The sequence below is a fragment of the Musca autumnalis genome, unplaced genomic scaffold, assembly GCF_047663935.1.
Source record: "Musca autumnalis isolate F117 unplaced genomic scaffold, ASM4766393v1 scaffold_4, whole genome shotgun sequence".
In the NCBI taxonomy this organism is placed as follows: Eukaryota; Metazoa; Arthropoda; class Insecta; order Diptera; family Muscidae; genus Musca; species Musca autumnalis.
In genome coordinates, this window is record NW_027411977.1 from 159,776,926 (window position 1) to 159,796,228 (window position 19,303).

The 19,303-nt window shown below is 40.0% G+C and overlaps 1 protein-coding gene and 1 long non-coding RNA gene across 5 annotated transcripts in view; both read left to right on the forward strand.

The window, feature by feature from the left end:
• LOC141401410 (alpha- and gamma-adaptin-binding protein p34) overlaps window positions 1-19,303 on the forward strand; it is an 86,766-nt gene that overhangs the window by 57,137 nt on the left and 10,326 nt on the right. The window contains exon 2 of the mRNA XM_073981656.1: window positions 18,124-18,326. Within this exon, the coding sequence (XP_073837757.1) occupies window positions 18,124-18,326 (203 nt within the window). The remainder of the gene's footprint in view (window positions 1-18,123; window positions 18,327-19,303) is intronic.
• On the forward strand, window positions 749-17,924 carry LOC141401412 (uncharacterized). Of its 4 annotated transcripts, none has more exons than XR_012412352.1 (3): window positions 760-7,121; window positions 8,445-15,079; window positions 15,152-17,924. It is a non-coding gene; the product is annotated as an uncharacterized lncRNA (long non-coding RNA). The 4 variants fall into 4 exon arrangements; XR_012412353.1 differs by having other exon boundaries at window positions 761-7,121; window positions 8,445-12,547; window positions 12,845-17,924; XR_012412354.1 differs by having other exon boundaries at window positions 762-7,121; window positions 8,445-10,162; window positions 10,460-17,924.

The window sequence follows — 19,303 nt, forward strand, 5'->3', positions numbered from 1 at the left end:
TCCGAAATGGTTGACGGAAACTTACCGGAAATCAGTAGTACAACGTCGTCCGCATAGGCAACAACTTTTATAACTTGATTGTCCAGATCAGTCAAAATATTGTTTATAACAAGTAGCCACAGTAACGGTGAGAGCATTCCTCCTTGAGGGGTGCCTCTGGTTACTGTTTTCCTAATTTTTGTCTCCCCAATGCTGGAGTTTATAATTCTGCTGAATGCAAATGAACCTCTAACTTGCTGGATAAATAATATGCTAATTTATCCAGCAAGTTAGAGGTTCATTTGTGTTAACTTTCTTAAGTGAGAGTTTTATGGACTCAAGTTCTACGTTGTTAAAAGCTCCTTCTATGTCCAGAAAGGCAGCCAAGGTAAAGTTTGAGTTTTCCATATTCCTCTCAATGAAGCCTCATGCAAGGCAGATTCCACAGATTTGCCTTTAATATAGGCGAGTTGTACGTTGCTTATAGAGGCGGTGTCTACATGGCTCCTTATCTCCAGATCGACCAGTCTTTTGACAGTCTTAAGGAGAAAGGATTATAAACTGATGGGTCTGTAGTCCTTTGGTGCAGAGTGACTTTGGGAATGTAAGTAACTTTTACCTCTCTCCACAGACCCGGTACAAATGAGAGAGTCAAACACGCCCTATAGATCTCCTCCAGGATTTGATATAAGCGTGGCGATGCAAATTGAATTTGGAGGTCGTCACATTCATTATTGACGGTGTCCGCATCCTTACAGCCTGGGAAGTGGGTCTCTGCCAAGAGGTTAAGAGTCTCGGTAGCAGAGTCTGCACACACCATCTTGCTTTTTGATACTTCTGATGGATTTAGGGTCCTTGGAAAGTAACCTTCGAAACCTAGCTGCATCGTTGTTGTTGTTGTTGTAACAGTGTTTTTGTTATGTTTATTTGTTCGTTCCTCTGTTCAATCTGACTCTGGGTCTATCACCAGTTCCAGAAAAGTGGCTGCTTCGATGGGATGTAGCCACAGATCCACCGGAGTTAGATGTGTAGGTTTGGCGGGGCAGTTAAAAAGGTGTTGTGTGTCGTGCGGGCCCATGCCGCATACTGGGCAGATGTCTTGCACGGCGCGATCGATTTCCGCCCAATAAGAATTAGGCGACTGCAATATCCCGAGCGTAGTTGAGCCAAAACTACTCTAGTTTGTCGTGGCAGCTGACGCTCCTCAGCTGCGATAGATGGAGGATGTACTCCGAGTACTTTATTCACACTATAATTGCTTAAGGCCTTGGCAACTGCGTCCGTGTGAATGCTATTCAATCCTGCTTGATATGCTTGTTGATCTAGGGGTTCTCTCCTGTATCGTTGGACCTCTCCCTCTAGAGCATGGATATCCTTCCTGATCTCCCTGAATGGGCCGGGCCTACCCACAAGATGGTGATTGGGATGGCTCACACGATAACATCCAAGCAGGTACTGCAACGAAAGCATCTCATTGTGTTGCTTTACAGGAAGAATTTTTGCCTCCTCATGTAGATGGTCCACTGAAGATTTGAGGAGGCACCCTGTCGCTGTTCTCAGGGCGGCATTCTGGCAAGTTTGAATCTTTTTCCAGTTCGAATCACACAATCTCGGGGACCAGACTGGAGCCGCATAGCTTACCACAGACCGACCTATCGCGTTATATGTGGTCAACAAGGTTTCTTTATCTGCACCCCCTTGTTCCTACTTTTCAACTTGTCGCAGATAGCTGTGGCGTGTGCGCACGACTAAATGTAGTGTCGAATGTGACCCCTAAAATTTTAGGGCAGTTTGTGGTCGGAATTCTGCTACCGTCGACCACGACATTCAACTCACGTCCAAACTGCGCTGTCCATGTGGTGAACAGAGTGGCTGTAGATTTTGTGGGGGGAAATCTGCATATTCCTCGAATGGAAAAAGGTGGTAAGATCAGTTAAATAGTTGTTCAGTCTCTCACAGATGTCATCAGGATAGGTACCCGACGCCAAGATCGTGCAATCATCCGCATACGTCACGATCTCAATGCCGTCTGGAGGGGGTGGAATACAGGAGAGGTAGAGGTTAAAAAGTTCCGGAGATATCACCCCACCTTGGGGAACTCCCTGTTTCACTCTACGGGGTTTGGACTTCTTATTCCTGAATTCCACGTACGACTGGCGTCCACACATATAGTTGACTATCCAACGTTTCAAGCTTGGCCTGAGGGTTGTCTGCTCAATGTCCTCAAACAGCGTGGAGTGCCTGACTGTATCAAAGGCTTTTGATAAGTCAAGAGCCACCATCACTGTTCTATCGCACGGCCGTCTCTGGTTGAGTCCTTTACAGATATATGTGGTAATGGCGTGCAGCGCTGTTTTCGTGCTGTGCTGCTTACGGAATCCATGTTGATGATCGGCAACTTGATAGCTATTTCTGATACTGGGGAGGATCAAGGCCTCAAGTGTCTTTGCTACGGGCGACAAAAGCGAAATCGGTCTGTACGATTCACTTTTGCTGGCATCCTTGCCTGGCTTCCGTAGTGGGACCACCCTGCCCATTTTCCAGACTTCGGGAACAACGAGGGTGGCTAGCGACAAGTTGAAGACTTTGGTGAGATACTCGACTCCCGGCTCATCCAGCTGCTTCAACATTACCATGGAGATTCCATCAGGGCCCAACGCTTTGGATGATTTAGCGTTCCTGATGGCATTGGCAACATCATCCATTGTAAATTGTGGTGGTTCATCCTCGGCAGGAAGAGATCTGATGCGACGTAATACTCTTCTCTTCGCCCTGTCACTCTCGGGATGCTCGACAAACTGTCGACCAGCCTGTTAACTTCCAGTGTCAGCTCCCTGACTCTGGGGTCATTGGGGTTGATACGACGAAGCTCATCACGCTCGTTTGCTAATCCCGTCGCCTCTGCTGGGAAATTTGGTCTTACTTCGGGTATTCGACCAGCAGGGATATGGCGAGCGGCTGCAGCAGTGATGATGTCCCGGAACGTCCTTTCCGCTACCCGAACATCAGAAGGATTGGGCAATTCTCTGAAGCGGTGATTGGTGAACTCTCTGAAACTCGGCCAATCAGCTTTTTTATGATTGACAAACGTGCGGCGTTCAGAGGTGATGAAGTCGGGTGGTCTGCTAATGGAGACAATTATGGGGAAATGGTCTGATCCAAGGGAAATGACGGGTTGCCAGGTAACGTCATTTGTCAGACCAGGTGACACGATGGTTATGTCAGGCGAACTGTGACACTCTCCTCTAATTCTGGTAGGGGCGTCCTCATTGACCGTGCAAAACGTAGAGCTATCAATCTGCTCAGCCAGCGCTGTACCTCTCTGGTCGTTTCCGAGGGCCGAATGCCACATCTCATGATGCGCATTAAAATCCCCCAGGACCAGACGATTATGACCTTGCAAGAGCGGGCTAATGTCAGGCCTATAATCAGGAATACAACTATTTCTCGGCGGGATGTATACATTCAGCAACTCTATCTCGGCAGCTCCACACCTGACTGCTACCCCCATACATTCCATGTATGGGTCATTAGAGACAGGCTCAATCGAGATAGGTCTGTATTGGACAGGTCTGTATTGCAATAGGAAAGCCAATCCCCCACCTCCACTTCTGGTGCAATCTTTCCTCCGAACATTGTAACCATCACAATGCTCTAAGCTGTGGTTGTTGTTCAGCTTGGTTTCCTGCACCGCCGCGACCTTGATGTTCTTCCGACTCATAAAATCTACTATCTCCTCGATCTTACCTCGGAGTCCATTGCAATTCAATTGCAAAAAGGCTGCATTTTCGGTGATTGGGACAACAACGGCTGGTGTTAAAAGCTGCGTGTGCAGTTGTTGTCGAGGGGACTGCGGGGGAGTTTCATAATCAGACGACGAGGGAGTCTCGTAATCCGACGACGACTCACTGGGAACTGTGTTCACACAGCATGCAGCAACATAGTCCCTCCCGTGGACGAGTCCAGAGCAACCCCTTAGATGTACCCACTCCTGACATCTATTGCATCTCACCGAAGGTTGGATGTGGGTGAAGATGCGGATGTGACAAACTGAGCACAGATATATTGGTCCTGGGTTTTCCTCCGTCCCGGCACGGACCAAAAGAATTCGGAGCAAGCATTCCGGGATATGCTGCTCCCAACACAGAAAAACGAAACAAATACGAACATGTACACACTGAGGTGGCAGCCGCTGGCCGGAACATTGGTTTTGTGTTGTTCCGGGTCAATCCGGTACGAAAGAACCCGCTGCCGTGGGATTGAGCTGCATCGTTGACTCCTTCTACTGACTCACAGAAATTAACCCAAGATTTTTTCTTACCTCCCTTGATCTCACTCTTTTTTTTTTTGAAACTCACCTTGTAGGAGTCCCAATCAATGTCGAGTTTAGTCTCATGCGCCCTGTTATACAGTCGCCTGGTGGTTTTTCTAAGCTCGCCAAGTTCCTTGGTTTGGTGGGTCTGGGGCCTCAATCCCCGTACCATGCTCCGGCCTAACCGTGTACAGTCACCGTTGCTGTAATTAGATAGAAAGATTAGATTTAAGCTCTTTTTACCTACTATACAAGTCCTCACCTTGTCCCCCTCGGACGCGGCGAAGATGTCGAAATTGGCATTGCTTAGTCCAGAAACCTTATTCTTATAGATATAAGGCTCCTGGACTAAGATAATGTCCACTTCAGAGGTCGTGAGGGACAAGAGTAGATTAATCTGAAGATGCGCAGCCTATGCCGCTTCCCTACCCTTACTGAGTTTCGTGGGGTGGACTCAGTTGAAACCGAACCCATCCTGAACCGAAATTCAGTTTTCCCTCACGTTCTCTAAGATATAACTCCCCAGGGGGGTCAACCGCCACTCTTGCAACCAAACCACCATCCTCGTTACAGGTTGCTAGACTTATTACAGTCCAGCCCGAAGTAGTGAGGTTGGGATTTTGCAATCTCAACATTTTCAGCAGGAGCTCCTTATCCACAGTAGGAGGAGGAATCCACGCTGAAAGAATTTTCCTGGACGGAATATCGGATAGGGATACCGCCGCAAGATCAGCTCGTCCCCACATAGCGCCAAAGCCCCCACTGCCCGAACAAGACAATCTCGTGACTTCTTGTTCAGACAGTTAATAACCTTGACACCCTTTCGTAAGAAGCCGCTGCAAAATTGTCGGTCTTCCTGATCTTCCGGTCCAGAAACTATGGCAGACCGAAGACCAGTTTCAAAAAGCAACCAGTGACTGTCGCTGATTCTACCATTTGGGTCAGCACTGTCGATGATTGCCAAATGAAGGTCTTTATCATCTGCCACTGCAACCGGTCTACAGTATGGCTTCTTGCGTCCTTGACCGTGCGCCTTGGGTTTAACTTTTCCAGAGGAGGTGGATGCCTTCTCTGTACTCAGTTGCTTCCCCTTGGTTGTACGCTCAACAGCCGCCGCATACGAGGTTGATGGTTCAACCAGCTGAGAAGTCATTGTCTTCTTTGGCGAAGGCTGTGGACCCTCGGCGGAACGAACGCGCTTCACAGATTTATGCTGCGGGACATTGTTCGTTCCTCCAGAAGACAATGTTTCCTTAGCTGGCCTAACCATCTTCCTATTGAGACCAGCATTTCCAGCCGCTTCAGCTTTGCCTTTCGGAGCAGAATCAGGCTTTGAGACAGAGTCCTTTACCGGTCGGTCATCACTATGGGTGCCTGTAGGTTTGGGGGTGCACTCATCAGCCTTTTCCTTTACCTGTCGGTTCGGGTTAAGCTTCTGAATAGGTTTCGGCGCAGCACATTTGTCAGAGGCAGTAGGCTTACCGGCTCCACTACTTTATCCGGGAGGAAGATCCTTTCCACTCGCGATGAAATTCACGCGGGTAAGTTCTCTCAAAGTTCCTTATAAATTTCAGCTTACCCCTGATGAGGTGGACCTCCCTCGCCGAATGCAAGTTCGCATCTCTCCCTACGAACTTGCGGAGGTAGGATACAGCACGTTTATAGTACTTCGTATCCGATGCTTCTCGTGCAGATGCAACTTTCGAGTCGCTGCCCGTTGTCGGGGTCTCGAAAGATTCCCCGTCGTCGGACATCGTTTCAGTTGCAGTCTGCTATTGAAGCCTATTGTCGGCAAGTGCCGACACAGGACCAGTCGGAATCAGACTTGCATCCAGTTGGGTATCAGGGTTCGCACTCCCTTTGCTAGAGTCACAGCAAACTTCCTGTGTAGACTTGGCCGGGATCATCGTGGTGTCCAGCTCATCGTCAGTCAGGGTCAGATTGTGTAACAATTCTCCGGGTGTGTGTCCTCACAATGCTCATCCGGTACCAGCCTATCCAGCTGGTCGAGGAGTTCCCTACTTTGCCTCTCTAAACTGTCATGAATAGTTCTGAGGGTCCCGTGAAGGTCGTCACTGCCCACAACTGCGGTCCTGTCTGCCGTAGACTGGCTTTCACCAGCCCTGGCTAAATCATGGTCCGTTTGAATTGCCGGGTCGTCATCTATTTTTGGGGTTGGAATTGATGCACTTGTAACAGGTACAGCTGTAGGTGCCAAGGCATCTACATCTAAAACAGCCGGATCACAATCTCTTGACACATGGCTTGTGGTCACACCAACGTTTGCCACCGCTACTGGGTTATTTACTCCCTGCACCGTAACTTTATTTCTCCTGTTCTTTCTACCCATTTTAGTTAATTTATTTAAGGGAACTACCCCGATCCAATTTTTGGTCCACGAGGGGTCCGAACACCCCCAGGGTCTCCACGATGTGCGGGGTTGGGTCCGGCTTTGGTTGCCCAAGGACGGCTCCGACTCCACACATTGCAGTGACTCCCTTCCCATCCGCCACCCGGGAAGACGCGCCTGGTAGGAGAATGGCAAACTCTCGCAGGTGGTGCATCATTTTCAATGCTCAATTTAAAAATGCCAATTTTTTGTTTTTCGGTAAAATTTTAGTATAACGGTACTGTAAATGAAATATTTTTCTATGCCATCTCAAAGACAACTTTTCAGCCTACAAAATAGTTTTTGGAATTAAAAAAAATCTCAACTCGTTTCCAAGTTATCGACGTTTACATTTTTTATTTCAGGTTGCTTCATTTTCAGTGACAGTCACTGTATATTTTACTCAAAATTACGATTTGATGCATGGTAGAACAATATAAGGTAACAGAAATACCCAGCTGATTGAACTGGGCTGTAATGTTAGTTCCAAATTCCGTACGACATTTTATAAATTTATTTCTATTTTCATTATATGTTAGGGATATTTATTTTTTGAGGAAAAACTATATCATTCGGAAAAAATTATTACTCAAAGATTTCTTCATATCATGCATGCATTCTTCGGGAGCTAGGGCCAAACCTTAGCTTGAATCAGCAGGGGAAATTCAGCGACTACTTATCACCAATCCATAGATTTGATGATTTTGAGGTCGTTATCCCTAGTAGAGATGACTGGATCCGTAGTAACCCTCCTCTGGACGGTCTGGCTTTCTATACAGACCAAGATGGAAGAAGGTACCGGAGCTGGCGTCTACTGCGAGAAGCTTTGCCTCGAATACTCATATAGGTTGAACAGCGACTGTAGTGTTTTCCAAGCAGAAATCTTCGCGATCAAAATGGCCGCAGAGTTGATAAAAGGTCTGGATGCTGAAATCTTTGAACCGGTGACTATCTTCGTTGATAGTCAGCCGGCTCTTAAAGTCCTCAAATCCCCCAATATCAAGTCTGAGGCCGTTCTTGAGTGTAGAACTGCTTTGGCGAACCTCACTAACGCTGTCCGACTCTGCTGGGTACCGGGACACTGTGACATTGTGGGAAACGAGAGGGCAGATGAACTGGCAAGATATGGATCTCAATAAACAAGTCAAGCTATCACTGATTCTATCAAACCACCCATATGTCACGTTTTTCGGAAGGTGGAGACGTTCTTTGAAGAACAAGCCAAGGAACTATGGCATAATGAACCAAGGTGCAACGTGTCAAGGGCCATTTGGCCGAATCTTTCAACAAAGAGAACAACTTCACTTTTAAGTTTGAGTAAATAAGAAATCAGGGTATTGACGGGAGTCATTACCGGCCATTGCAACATCCGAGCTTTTATCGGCAAATGGCAGGATGATGGCGTGGACTATTGCAGGCTCTGTGAAGATGAGGAGGAAACGGAGACGATCGAGCATATTTTATGTCGTTGCCCGATGTTAACTCGAAAGCGATATAGATTAACAGGAATACGCTTTCCTCCAAGCTTAACCTTCTACTCAAACATGGAACCAACAATCATAAACAACATCATCAAAAATCTGAATTGGCTGGGACGGCGCGACCCATAAGCGTAACTACTTCTCTGACAGTTTTTTCCACCATCGCCTAATAAACCACCCTCTCTTTCTTTATTATATCTTTATTCTTTCTTATTAATAATTCATTTATTACTACTTTCCAAACCACACCCCTTTTTTCTTTATTCTTCTCCTGTCTTTTCAGGTAATTCTGAACTCTCTTTTTTCTTTATGGATGATCACAATGGACCGAAAGGTCTCCGAGTGGCGTAGTCAAAACTACACATCCCCAAACCTAACCTAACCTAAACATCGAACTCGTTTTAATCGAACCATTTTGTTTAGTGGTTTGATTCTAGAGTGAGAAAAGAGATATCTCATATATTTTGTTTCTGTTTAGAATCAAACAACGAAACCTAAATGAACATCGAACAAGTGTTGTCATAATTGTGATTTTATGGGTATCAAAATCGTCAATTTTGTCAAGATTTTGGTTTACAAATGAAAAGCAAAAGCAATTTAAATGAAGCATAGATAAGGAATTTAAAAATTTCCAAAGTGATTTTTATTTATTTATTTTGAAGCCAAGTCTATTGGCCTTCAATAACAAGGCTTGGGCACGGAAAATTCCTCTTGGTGGAGAAAGGCCTTGCTGCAGGGTTTAAAATGCTAACGCAATATTAGCAAAAGCACCGAATATTTGCAGCTTTGCTTGCCAATTTTTTTTTTTTTAATTTATTTGACAATCACAGTAACCTAGCCCATAGGGCCAGAGCGGTTCTAAAACCAGCTATACCATAACTACTCTCAGTTACTTATATCTAACAATATTTCTTAGCTTATCATAAATAGAATTATACATAAATAAAAGCAAAAGCATGTAAATTAAGAAATAAAAATATATAACAAAATAATCATTTTTAGAATCAACTATGCAACAATATATCATTACAAACTAAGACAAAATTTATGAACGCTGTATTTCATTACGATTAAAATGAGCACATAATTTATTCTTGTAGCATTTTAAAGAGGAATTAAATGTCTTGAGGCTTGGTGGCAGATTGTTATAAACACGCGAAATTCTAACATAAAACGATTTTTCCAAAAAAGGAGTCAACTGCGGAACAATTATCTGTTTGTTCCTCTCAGAACGAGAAAACGTGAACAGACTCAACACACATAAAGGGGTCTCCAACTTAAAAACCTTATAGAAAAATAACATAGACCGCAAACTCAAAAAATTTTTAAACGTGCAACCAAGAAACTCTTTCACATAAGGAGAAATATGATCACGACGTTTAACATAGAAAACATATCTCATAACACTATGAAACAATAGTTGCAGCTTACGCAAAACAAAACCATAACTACCCCCGAAAATCTCAGCACAATACAAAAAGTGAGGCATAATCAATGCATGGACCAATTGAATTCTAATGTCTCTAGACAGAACTAAGTCCAAACAGTACAACTTTCTTAAAACAAAGTTTACCTTGGTCACCACAGAATTCACATGCACATCAAACACTAAACCACTATCAAGAAACAAACCAAGACATTTCATCGAGCTTACAACATTTATAGTAGTACTATAGATGGAAACACTAATTGAATCCTCTTGCAAGTTTCCGAAAAACATCCACTTTAGTCTTCCGAGTATTCACTGAGAGCCCGTTACAAGACAACCAAGTAACCAACATATTGACACTGAAATCAATTGACGACTGCAGAACATCCAAAAACATATATTCTCCTTTAAACAAAATTTGGACATCATCAGCAAAAGCAAATGACATACAACTCCTACTATTAACACAACTCAACAAATCATTAACATGATTTAAGTGTGACAAAAACGCATTAAAAAACAGGAAAATGCTTTTTCTGGTGCTCTAGGCAGCGTAAAAGACACCAAACTGCGTAACTATTTACCTTTATCAAGAAGGAAATTTAGTTAGCTTTACAAAATGGGGAAAACCAATAAAATCGGTTGAAAAATTCGTGAGTTATGGCATTTTTGTGTTTTAACTTTTTGGGTTTTCCTTTATAAAAGTTGGTACCTTGGTGCTTATGATTGCAGTTTGAATTTGTCTAGTTAACAATTACGTACAAGGTACCAAACTTTTATAAAGGAAAAACCAAAAAGTTAACACACTAAAGATGGCATAACTAACGCATTTTTCAACTGATTTCATTGGTTTTCCCCATTTTGTAAAGCTAACTAAATTTCCTCCTTTTTCCGTTATAAAATCAAAAAACGAAGTGACCCAAAGAAACCAAAGGTATTTTCGTCTTCCATGGACTCCGACAATACCGAATTTATGCATCAGAACACCTGCAAAAAAATGTTTGTCCACTTTTGTATCACAGTGTAATTAGTATTCTTTAGGTTCTACCATATGATGGAAGCATTTTGACATTAAATGGCACCTTTTTATTACTGCGTTGGCAACTCTAATCGTTCTTACGAATGGTCAGCCGACTGCTAAATATGTAGCGTGGATGTCGATTATGCCAACGCAAAAAAGATTAGGCGTAAAAAACGAAATAAGCAAAAATGTACAAAAATAAATATGCGTTCGGTTGCTTATTTAGCCGTGTGTGTCAATATTATGTAGCAGTTGAAGTCTATAGCTAATGCTAATGTTTTTAGATGCTGGCTTTTAAACCCTGCCTTGGTGAGTTTAGTAAGAACCGAAGTGCTCTACGAAAATAATCCTCATTCGATTTGACTGAAGACATCTCATCTCAAAAATAAGCTAAATCAAAGGTGAACAAACGCTAATTCGTGATGACTTACAGGGTCTCTAGCGAAAATTTCATCACGCCATACCGCGGAAGTTCGACTCACGGCGGATCTGTCCATTGGGATTATTAATATACTCACCAAGGGCTTTCATCATCCCAAAATGTGTGTGAACAGTGTAATTAATTCAAACTGGAGGCGCATAGCTTGCCACAGGTTTCTCTATCTCCACCTGGCTAGGGACTTGAGGACCTTGTTCCTACTTCTCAGTTTATCGCATGTAGCTGTGGGGTGTGCGCACGACTTGAACGTAGTATCGAATGTGACCCCTTGAATTTTGGGGCAGTTTGTGGTCGGAACTCTGCTACCGTCGACCACGACTTTCAACTGTGTTGTTTTTTGTTTGGCGATTGCTGTTTTGTTTTTGGCTCATGCGCATATATCCATGACTTGTCAGTAAACATCTGCATGAATGCATTCATCAAATGAATGCACAACACCATTCATTCATTAGTACTGTAACTCATTGTACAAATTCTCCAATGAGTGAGTTTGAATGAGTACATCCAGTGAAGTTGTGTTGTGCGTCGTTGTTCTCTTTGTTGTTGGAGATTGTATTCATTCGTCCCATAACACAATCTAACTCGACCTAACAACATTCGGCAAGAGAGAGTGGACACAAATAAGAATGGTGGCAGATTGTTATAAACACGCGAAATTCTAACATAAAACGATTTTTCCAAAAAAGGAGTCAACTGCGGAACAATTATCTGTTTGTTCCTCTCAGAACGAGAAAACGTGAACAGACTCAACACACATAAAGGGGTCTCCAACTTAAAAACCTTATAGAAAAATAACATAGACCGCAAACTCAAAAAATTTTTAAACGTGCAACCAAGAAACTCTTTCACATAAGGAGAAATATGATCACGACGTTTAACATAGAAAACATATCTCATAACACTATGAAACAATAGTTGCAGCTTACGCAAAACAAAACCATAACTACCCCCCGAAAATCTCAGCACAATACAAAAAGTGAGGCATAATCAATGCATGGACCAATTGAATTCTAATGTCTCTAGACAGAACTAAGTCCAAACAGTACAACTTTCTTAAAACAAAGTTTACCTTGGTCACCACAGAATTCACATGCACATCAAACACTAAACCACTATCAAGAAACAAACCAAGACATTTCATCGAGCTTACAACATTTATAGTAGTACTATAGATGGAAACACTAATTGAATCCTCTTGCAAGTTTCCGAAAAACATCCACTTTAGTCTTCCGAGTATTCACTGAGAGCCCGTTACAAGACAACCAAGTAACCAACATATTGACACTGAAATCAATTGACGACTGCAGAACATCCAAAAACATATATTCTCCTTTAAACAAAATTTGGACATCATCAGCAAAAGCAAATGACATACAACTCCTACTATTAACACAACTCAACAAATCATTAACATGATTTAAGTGTGACAAAAACGCATTAAAAAACAGGAAAATGCTTTTTCTGGTGCTCTAGGCAGCGTAAAAGACACCAAACTGCGTAACTATTTACCTTTATCAAGAAGGAAATTTAGTTAGCTTTACAAAATGGGGAAAACCAATAAAATCGGTTGAAAAATTCGTGAGTTATGGCATTTTTGTGTTTTAACTTTTTGGGTTTTCCTTTATAAAAGTTGGTACCTTGGTGCTTATGATTGCAGTTTGAATTTGTCTAGTTAACAATTACGTACAAGGTACCAAACTTTTATAAAGGAAAAACCATAAAGTTAACACACTAAAGATGGCATAACTAACGCATTTTTCAACTGATTTCATTGGTTTTCCCCATTTTGTAAAGCTAACTAAATTTCCTCCTTTTTCCGTTATAAAATCAAAAAACGAAGTGACCCAAAGAAACCAAAGGTATTTTCGTCTTCCATGGACTCCGACAATACCGAATTTATGCATCAGAACACCTGCAAAAAAATGTTTGTCCACTTTTGTATCACAGTGTAATTAGTATTCTTTAGGTTCTACCATATGATGGAAGCATTTTGACATTAAATGGCACCTTTTTATTACTGCGTTGGCAACTCTAATCGTTCTTACGAATGGTCAGCCGACTGCTAAATATGTAGCGTGGATGTCGATTATGCCAACGCAAAAAAGATTAGGCGTAAAAAACGAAATAAGCAAAAATGTACAAAAATAAATATGCGTTCGGTTGCTTATTTAGCCGTGTGTGTCAATATTATGTAGCAGTTGAAGTCTATAGCTAATGCTAATGTTTTTAGATGCTGGCTTTTAAACCCTGCCTTGGTGAGTTTAGTAAGAACCGAAGTGCTCTACGAAAATAATCCTCATTCGATTTGACTGAAGACATCTCATCTCAAAAATAAGCTAAATCAAAGGTGAACAAACGCTAATTCGTGATGACTTACAGGGTCTCTAGCGAAAATTTCATCACGCCATACCGCGGAAGTTCGACTCACGGCGGATCTGTCCATTGGGATTATTAATATACTCACCAAGGGCTTTCATCATCCCAAAATGTGTGTGAACAGTGTAATTAATTCAAACTGGAGGCGCATAGCTTGCCACAGGTTTCTCTATCTCCACCTGGCTAGGGACTTGAGGACCTTGTTCCTACTTCTCAGTTTATCGCATGTAGCTGTGGGGTGTGCGCACGACTTGAACGTAGTATCGAATGTGACCCCTTGAATTTTGGGGCAGTTTGTGGTCGGAACTCTGCTACCGTCGACCACGACTTTCAACTGTGTTGTTTTTTGTTTGGCGATTGCTGTTTTGTTTTTGGCTCATGCGCATATATCCATGACTTGTCAGTAAACATCTGCATGAATGCATTCATCAAATGAATGCACAACACCATTCATTCATTAGTACTGTAACTCATTGTACAAATTCTCCAATGAGTGAGTTTGAATGAGTACATCCAGTGAAGTTGTGTTGTGCGTCGTTGTTCTCTTTGTTGTTGGAGATTGTATTCATTCGTCCCATAACACAATCTAACTCGACCTAACAACATTCGGCAAGAGAGAGTGGACACAAATAAGAATGCTATGAGTAAGTTTTTTAAGCTTGGTTGTGCATTCACTTCATTGGTGTCCACAATAAATGAGAAAGAATTGATGGGAGAGTAATGTCCCTTTGTTAAACAACGGCTGGCATAGCTCTCATTTGAATTCGACGACAACGTGCAGGCGTTGACATCAACGATTCACTTGTTATTCCTTTTTGTGTTGTCACGTGACATGTGCTTTGCATTGTTGGTTTAGTTTGTTAATGCGTATGCTTCAGCATGGAGGTAAGAATTTTAATTTTAAGAAGTTAATGTAAGAAGTAGACTAATTTTAATAACATAATATAGGATGCTTCATATGAATCGGAGCTGTCATCAGAACCTTCTACATCAGCTGAAAGTAATAAAATCTCCGAAATAAAAGAGAAAACTAAAACAGGAGAATATCGAATTATTCTACCAATTGGAAAAAGCAAGGTTTGGGAGATTTTTGGAAAAATTCAAAAAGACGGAACCTTTATAGAAAATGTTGTGGCATGCAAAAACTGTTACAATGTTTACAAATATGTTAACAGCACTTCTAACCTTGTAAAGCATAGATGTTATAAGAATATAAGGGAGGCATTAGAAAACAAACCCAAAGTTGATGTCGATAATGACACAAAGACAGAAGTAGTTCGTACAGTTACCGAATGGATGATAGTTAATTGTCGATCTTTTAAAATGATTGAAGATGATGGTTTAAAGAAATTTGCAAAATTAATGATAACGCTTGGAGCTAAACACGGGTCAAATGTGGATGTAGATAAGCTTCTACCACACCCCACAACTATATATCTAGGAATATAGACAACATGTATACGACAACTTATGACTCCATTAAACGTGAAATACAAGAAGTCTGTGGCAAAGGATATGGCCTCAGTTCGGATCTTTGGAGCGATAATTATCTAAAAATGTCGTACTTAGCTTTAACTATACACTTTATAAAAAATGGAAAGTTAAACACGAAAATGCTAGCATTTAGATCCATGAATATGGAGCGTTGTACCAGTAAGTATAACTATATTCATTAGTATATGTTGTTTGAAATCAACTAATTTATAAACTTTTAACTTGAAATAGACCAATGAATTCATCACAAAGTTACCGCTACCTTAAGAGAGTTCAACTGTAATCTTGATAAGGCAATAATTGTTACAGACCGAGGTTCCAATATGGTAGCTGCATTTAGATCAAACGATCATATATATTGCATTAATCATTTATTACATAACATAGTGGAGAAAGCCATTAATGAAAATGATGACATTAAAGCCCTATGCACAGCGGGCTCAAAGCTTGTGAAGTATTTTAAAGTATCTGGTGTCAATGCACAGTTAAACACTACGCTCAAAAGTTTTTCTCCGACCAGATGGAATACTATTTATTATTTGTTACAATCTATACAAAAGAACTGGATTGATATTGGCAATATATTGCAGGAAAAGCAACAACTTAACAGAATAAGTGATATTAATCTTAACATTTTGATCTCGACTGTAAAACTTTTATATTATTTTGAATCGTCTTCGAAAGAACTTGAAGCAGAGAAATATTCTATTATACATTTGGCCATTGTTCATATCTACTTTTTAAAACGAATATGTGAAATAGAAAATGATGATTTAGAGTGCATTAAAAACTTAAAAGAAAAATTGGTGAAACTTTTGGATGATGTTGTTATGACCAACATGACTATTTTTCACAAAATGGCATTGTTCCCGTTTCCACCAACAAATAGTCTATCGCAGTTTACAAATGAACAAAAAGCCGATATAAAGGCAAATTGCAAAACATTAATGGAAAGCTTTTTAAATGATGATCTAAATAATCTAAATAAATTTTCACAAGCCGAATCTCTAACAAGAAATAAGGAACTCCTTTTTTCAGGGTTTCTTCAACCTTTGCATTCAACAAATACCATCGACAAAGTTCAAAATGAATTAATGCTGTACGAAAACGAGAGCGTTGCCATGCACGACAATTTTGACGTTCTTCATTGGTGGGAATTTAATAAATCAAAATATCCATTGCTTTATAAAGCGAGCTGTAGAATATTGTCAACTCCTGCAAGCAGCGCGTCTTCCGAACGAATATTTTCATGCGCTAGACACCTTCTCTCAGAAAAACGGCGCCTTATTGGTTCTAATCCAGATTCAGTAGAGAAAATAATGTTTCTTCATTCCAATATGAAATAAAATATAAATATTTTTTTACGTTTGAGTACCTGTTTATGCTTACGAATTGTTATGTTTATGAATTGCAAAACTTCATTTGTTTTAAGTTATATAAATTTTTGTTTGTTTTTTAGTAACATCTAATAAAAACTAATAAAAAAATAAATATAAAATGTTTCCTTTATAATACAACATTCAGTTGCAATATGTAATTTTTTCTTTGTTTAATTTTTTGGCGGGGTTGTGAAACTGACTACAGGAATTTTAACTCGAATAATATTGTACCATTCGGCTGTTTATTACTCATTCTGAGTAAATGATGAATGAATACTAATAATGTTCAAATTTTAAAAACGGACTCATCTCATTCATACCGCTTTTAGTGAGTTAGACGATTACCGAGTTGTGGCGAGTATGAATGGTGGTGAGTACGAAAATTACAAGTTATCTCTCTCTTTTTGTACTCACTCACTGCTTCTCGCTGCTAGTGGATTGAATGAATAAGGGTTGGTTTTATGTGTGAGTGTCTCATGAATGGCTTTTTTTCGCATTCATGCAGATGTTTACTTGTCAGCTATGGCGATCTTATAAACGTCATTGAAGCACCGCGAACTTGTTTTTTTTTAACTTCTTTTTTAGAGGTCAGATGTTCATGCAGTATCGAATGAATGTTAGAATGTATATAAAATGGCGATCTTGGATTATGAGTTCACGCACGGCTTCAATGTTTTTGGCACAACTTCACTACATTCGTCTTTGAGCGACCACGATTGAATTAATTAAAGGTTTCTCAAAGTGTTATATGATGTTGCTTTGTCGCTATACCAAGAATTAATTTCATCGATGTACTCTTGCCGTAATTCACGTTGAAAGTTCTGAAACACATGTACTGCCTACTCATCTGACTCCAGTGGATCTGTGGTTACATCCCATCGGAGTAGCCAACTTCCTGGAACTGATGATCGACCCAGAGCCAGATTGAACAGGAGAACGAACATACAAAAATAATAATAAAACACTGTTACAACAACAAAGTTGTGAAAAATGATCTGACAAGTAAATTCCATTTTTTTGACAAACAACATATTGTTACGAATGTAACTGATAGGTTTAAGTTAGTTTAGTTTAATTTCCGTTAATTTAAAAATTTGAATTGTAACGTAAAGTTTTTATTACGCAGTTACTTTATTTAAGCAACAACAACTACCATGTAGAACTCTCTTCATTATTCTAGATGTTACTTTACCTTTCATTAATGTGCTTTTATTTTGTTTTGCCATAGTCATGTAATTATTGTTTAGTTTGTCACTTCTTTATTTATTGCATCTGTTTGTTGTTGTAGTTACGTCATTACTGTGCTTGTCGTCCAATTGTATTCCAATTGTATTGTATGTGAGTATGGTTGTTCGCTTATTGCGAATGTGCGTCTGTGTGTTCGCTGCACAGATTCGAGGAGTTGCCATATGTGTTCTAGAGGACTCTAGAACAGGGAGACTTTGGAGTATAAATACAGGGGAACTGGCAATGACGGGGGAGTTGTGTTTTAAGCGTTGAACTGAACAGATCGGTTAAAGAAGTGCTGCGTGCTAACTAGAGACAAGCTGTGTGCTAAGTAATTAAAGTCGATTCCGAATAAGTGTAATAAAGTAAATAAAGCATTGTAGAAACGTAATCTAAAACGAACCCTGTTTTATTTGGTACAAATCGTACTGGGGAATAAAACAACGTCTGCACGGAGATTAGTTAAATCTAATTCCGTAACAATATGTTCATACGTCAAACGGTACTGAGTATGTTTATTCTAAAAAATGTCAAACTTTCAAATGGAAATGCCAAATGGGAAACCTTTAAAAATAATATTCTCATTTATGATTTCAGACATTTTGCGTGCAAATGGAGGAAGTGACGGATATTTTGTACAACAATTGGAAGATTGTAGTGTTGAAACGTGCAAATTAAACATTGCCACAAAGTACTATACAACTGAAATTGCACTATTCAAATGGGACGACATTGAATCTATTCCTAGTAAATTGAAGAAATACATAGAAGGATGTATTATTTACTTTGATTCAGTGAGTGTAAGTAGATTTTGAACATTTAATATACAGTAAATTTGTAATGTTATCTTTTATATTGGTTTTTACATTTGCACGTGGGATAATACAAGAAAAAAGAGTTTTTTATGTCTTGATACGGTCAGAATAAATTATAGCACTGACGTTAATATATAAGCTTCGTTCCCGTACTTTTTAATGGTAAAACTCTTAAAAGATAGAACTGCAAAAAATTTGTTCTCACACACAAGTTTTTTGAAATAGTTCGGGAACGGAAAAATGGAAAATACGTCAAAAAACGGGAGCAAATGTCAAAGTCGGTGTATCAGCCAATCAGACGCCGGCAACCATGTTACTATTTTTTTACTCGCCCAAATTTGTCGTGTAAAAAGTTTTTAAAGAGAGCGTCATTCAGCGCCATTTTTATTTAAAGAGAAGTGAACATTTTACAACTTTTTTGTGTAGGAGAACGCTTTTTCGAGTAAAATGTGTAAAAGTCGTAAAAATTGTAAAAACTTTTTAGTTCTGGAACACAGCTATAGATTGCATTGTTTATTTCCTACAAAAATCTGATGCCTAAAAATATAAGTGCATATTCTTCAGCACATGTCGAAAATTTTATTAGAAATAAATTTAAACTTAATTCTTACAAGATTAAAAACGAACGCAGTTCGAGTTATGGTATATTGAAGATATTTTTATTTTATTTTTTCAAACATTATTTATTATTACAAAGTCTGCGGATTTAACATAAGAGTTAGTTGTCTGGCATAGTGTGATTGATGATGGTTTTTTTTGATGTGCTTGCTTAGACAAATGGATATTAAATTTAATGGTCAAGATTTTTTCCACTCCAATTTTGGATTCAATATAGTCAAAATTGGTAAATAATGGCTTTGTTCCCGTACTTTTTAATAGTAAAACTTGTGAAACAGAGAACTGTAAAAAATTGTTTTCAAACAAAAGTTTTTTGAAATAGTTATGGAACGGAAAAAACATAA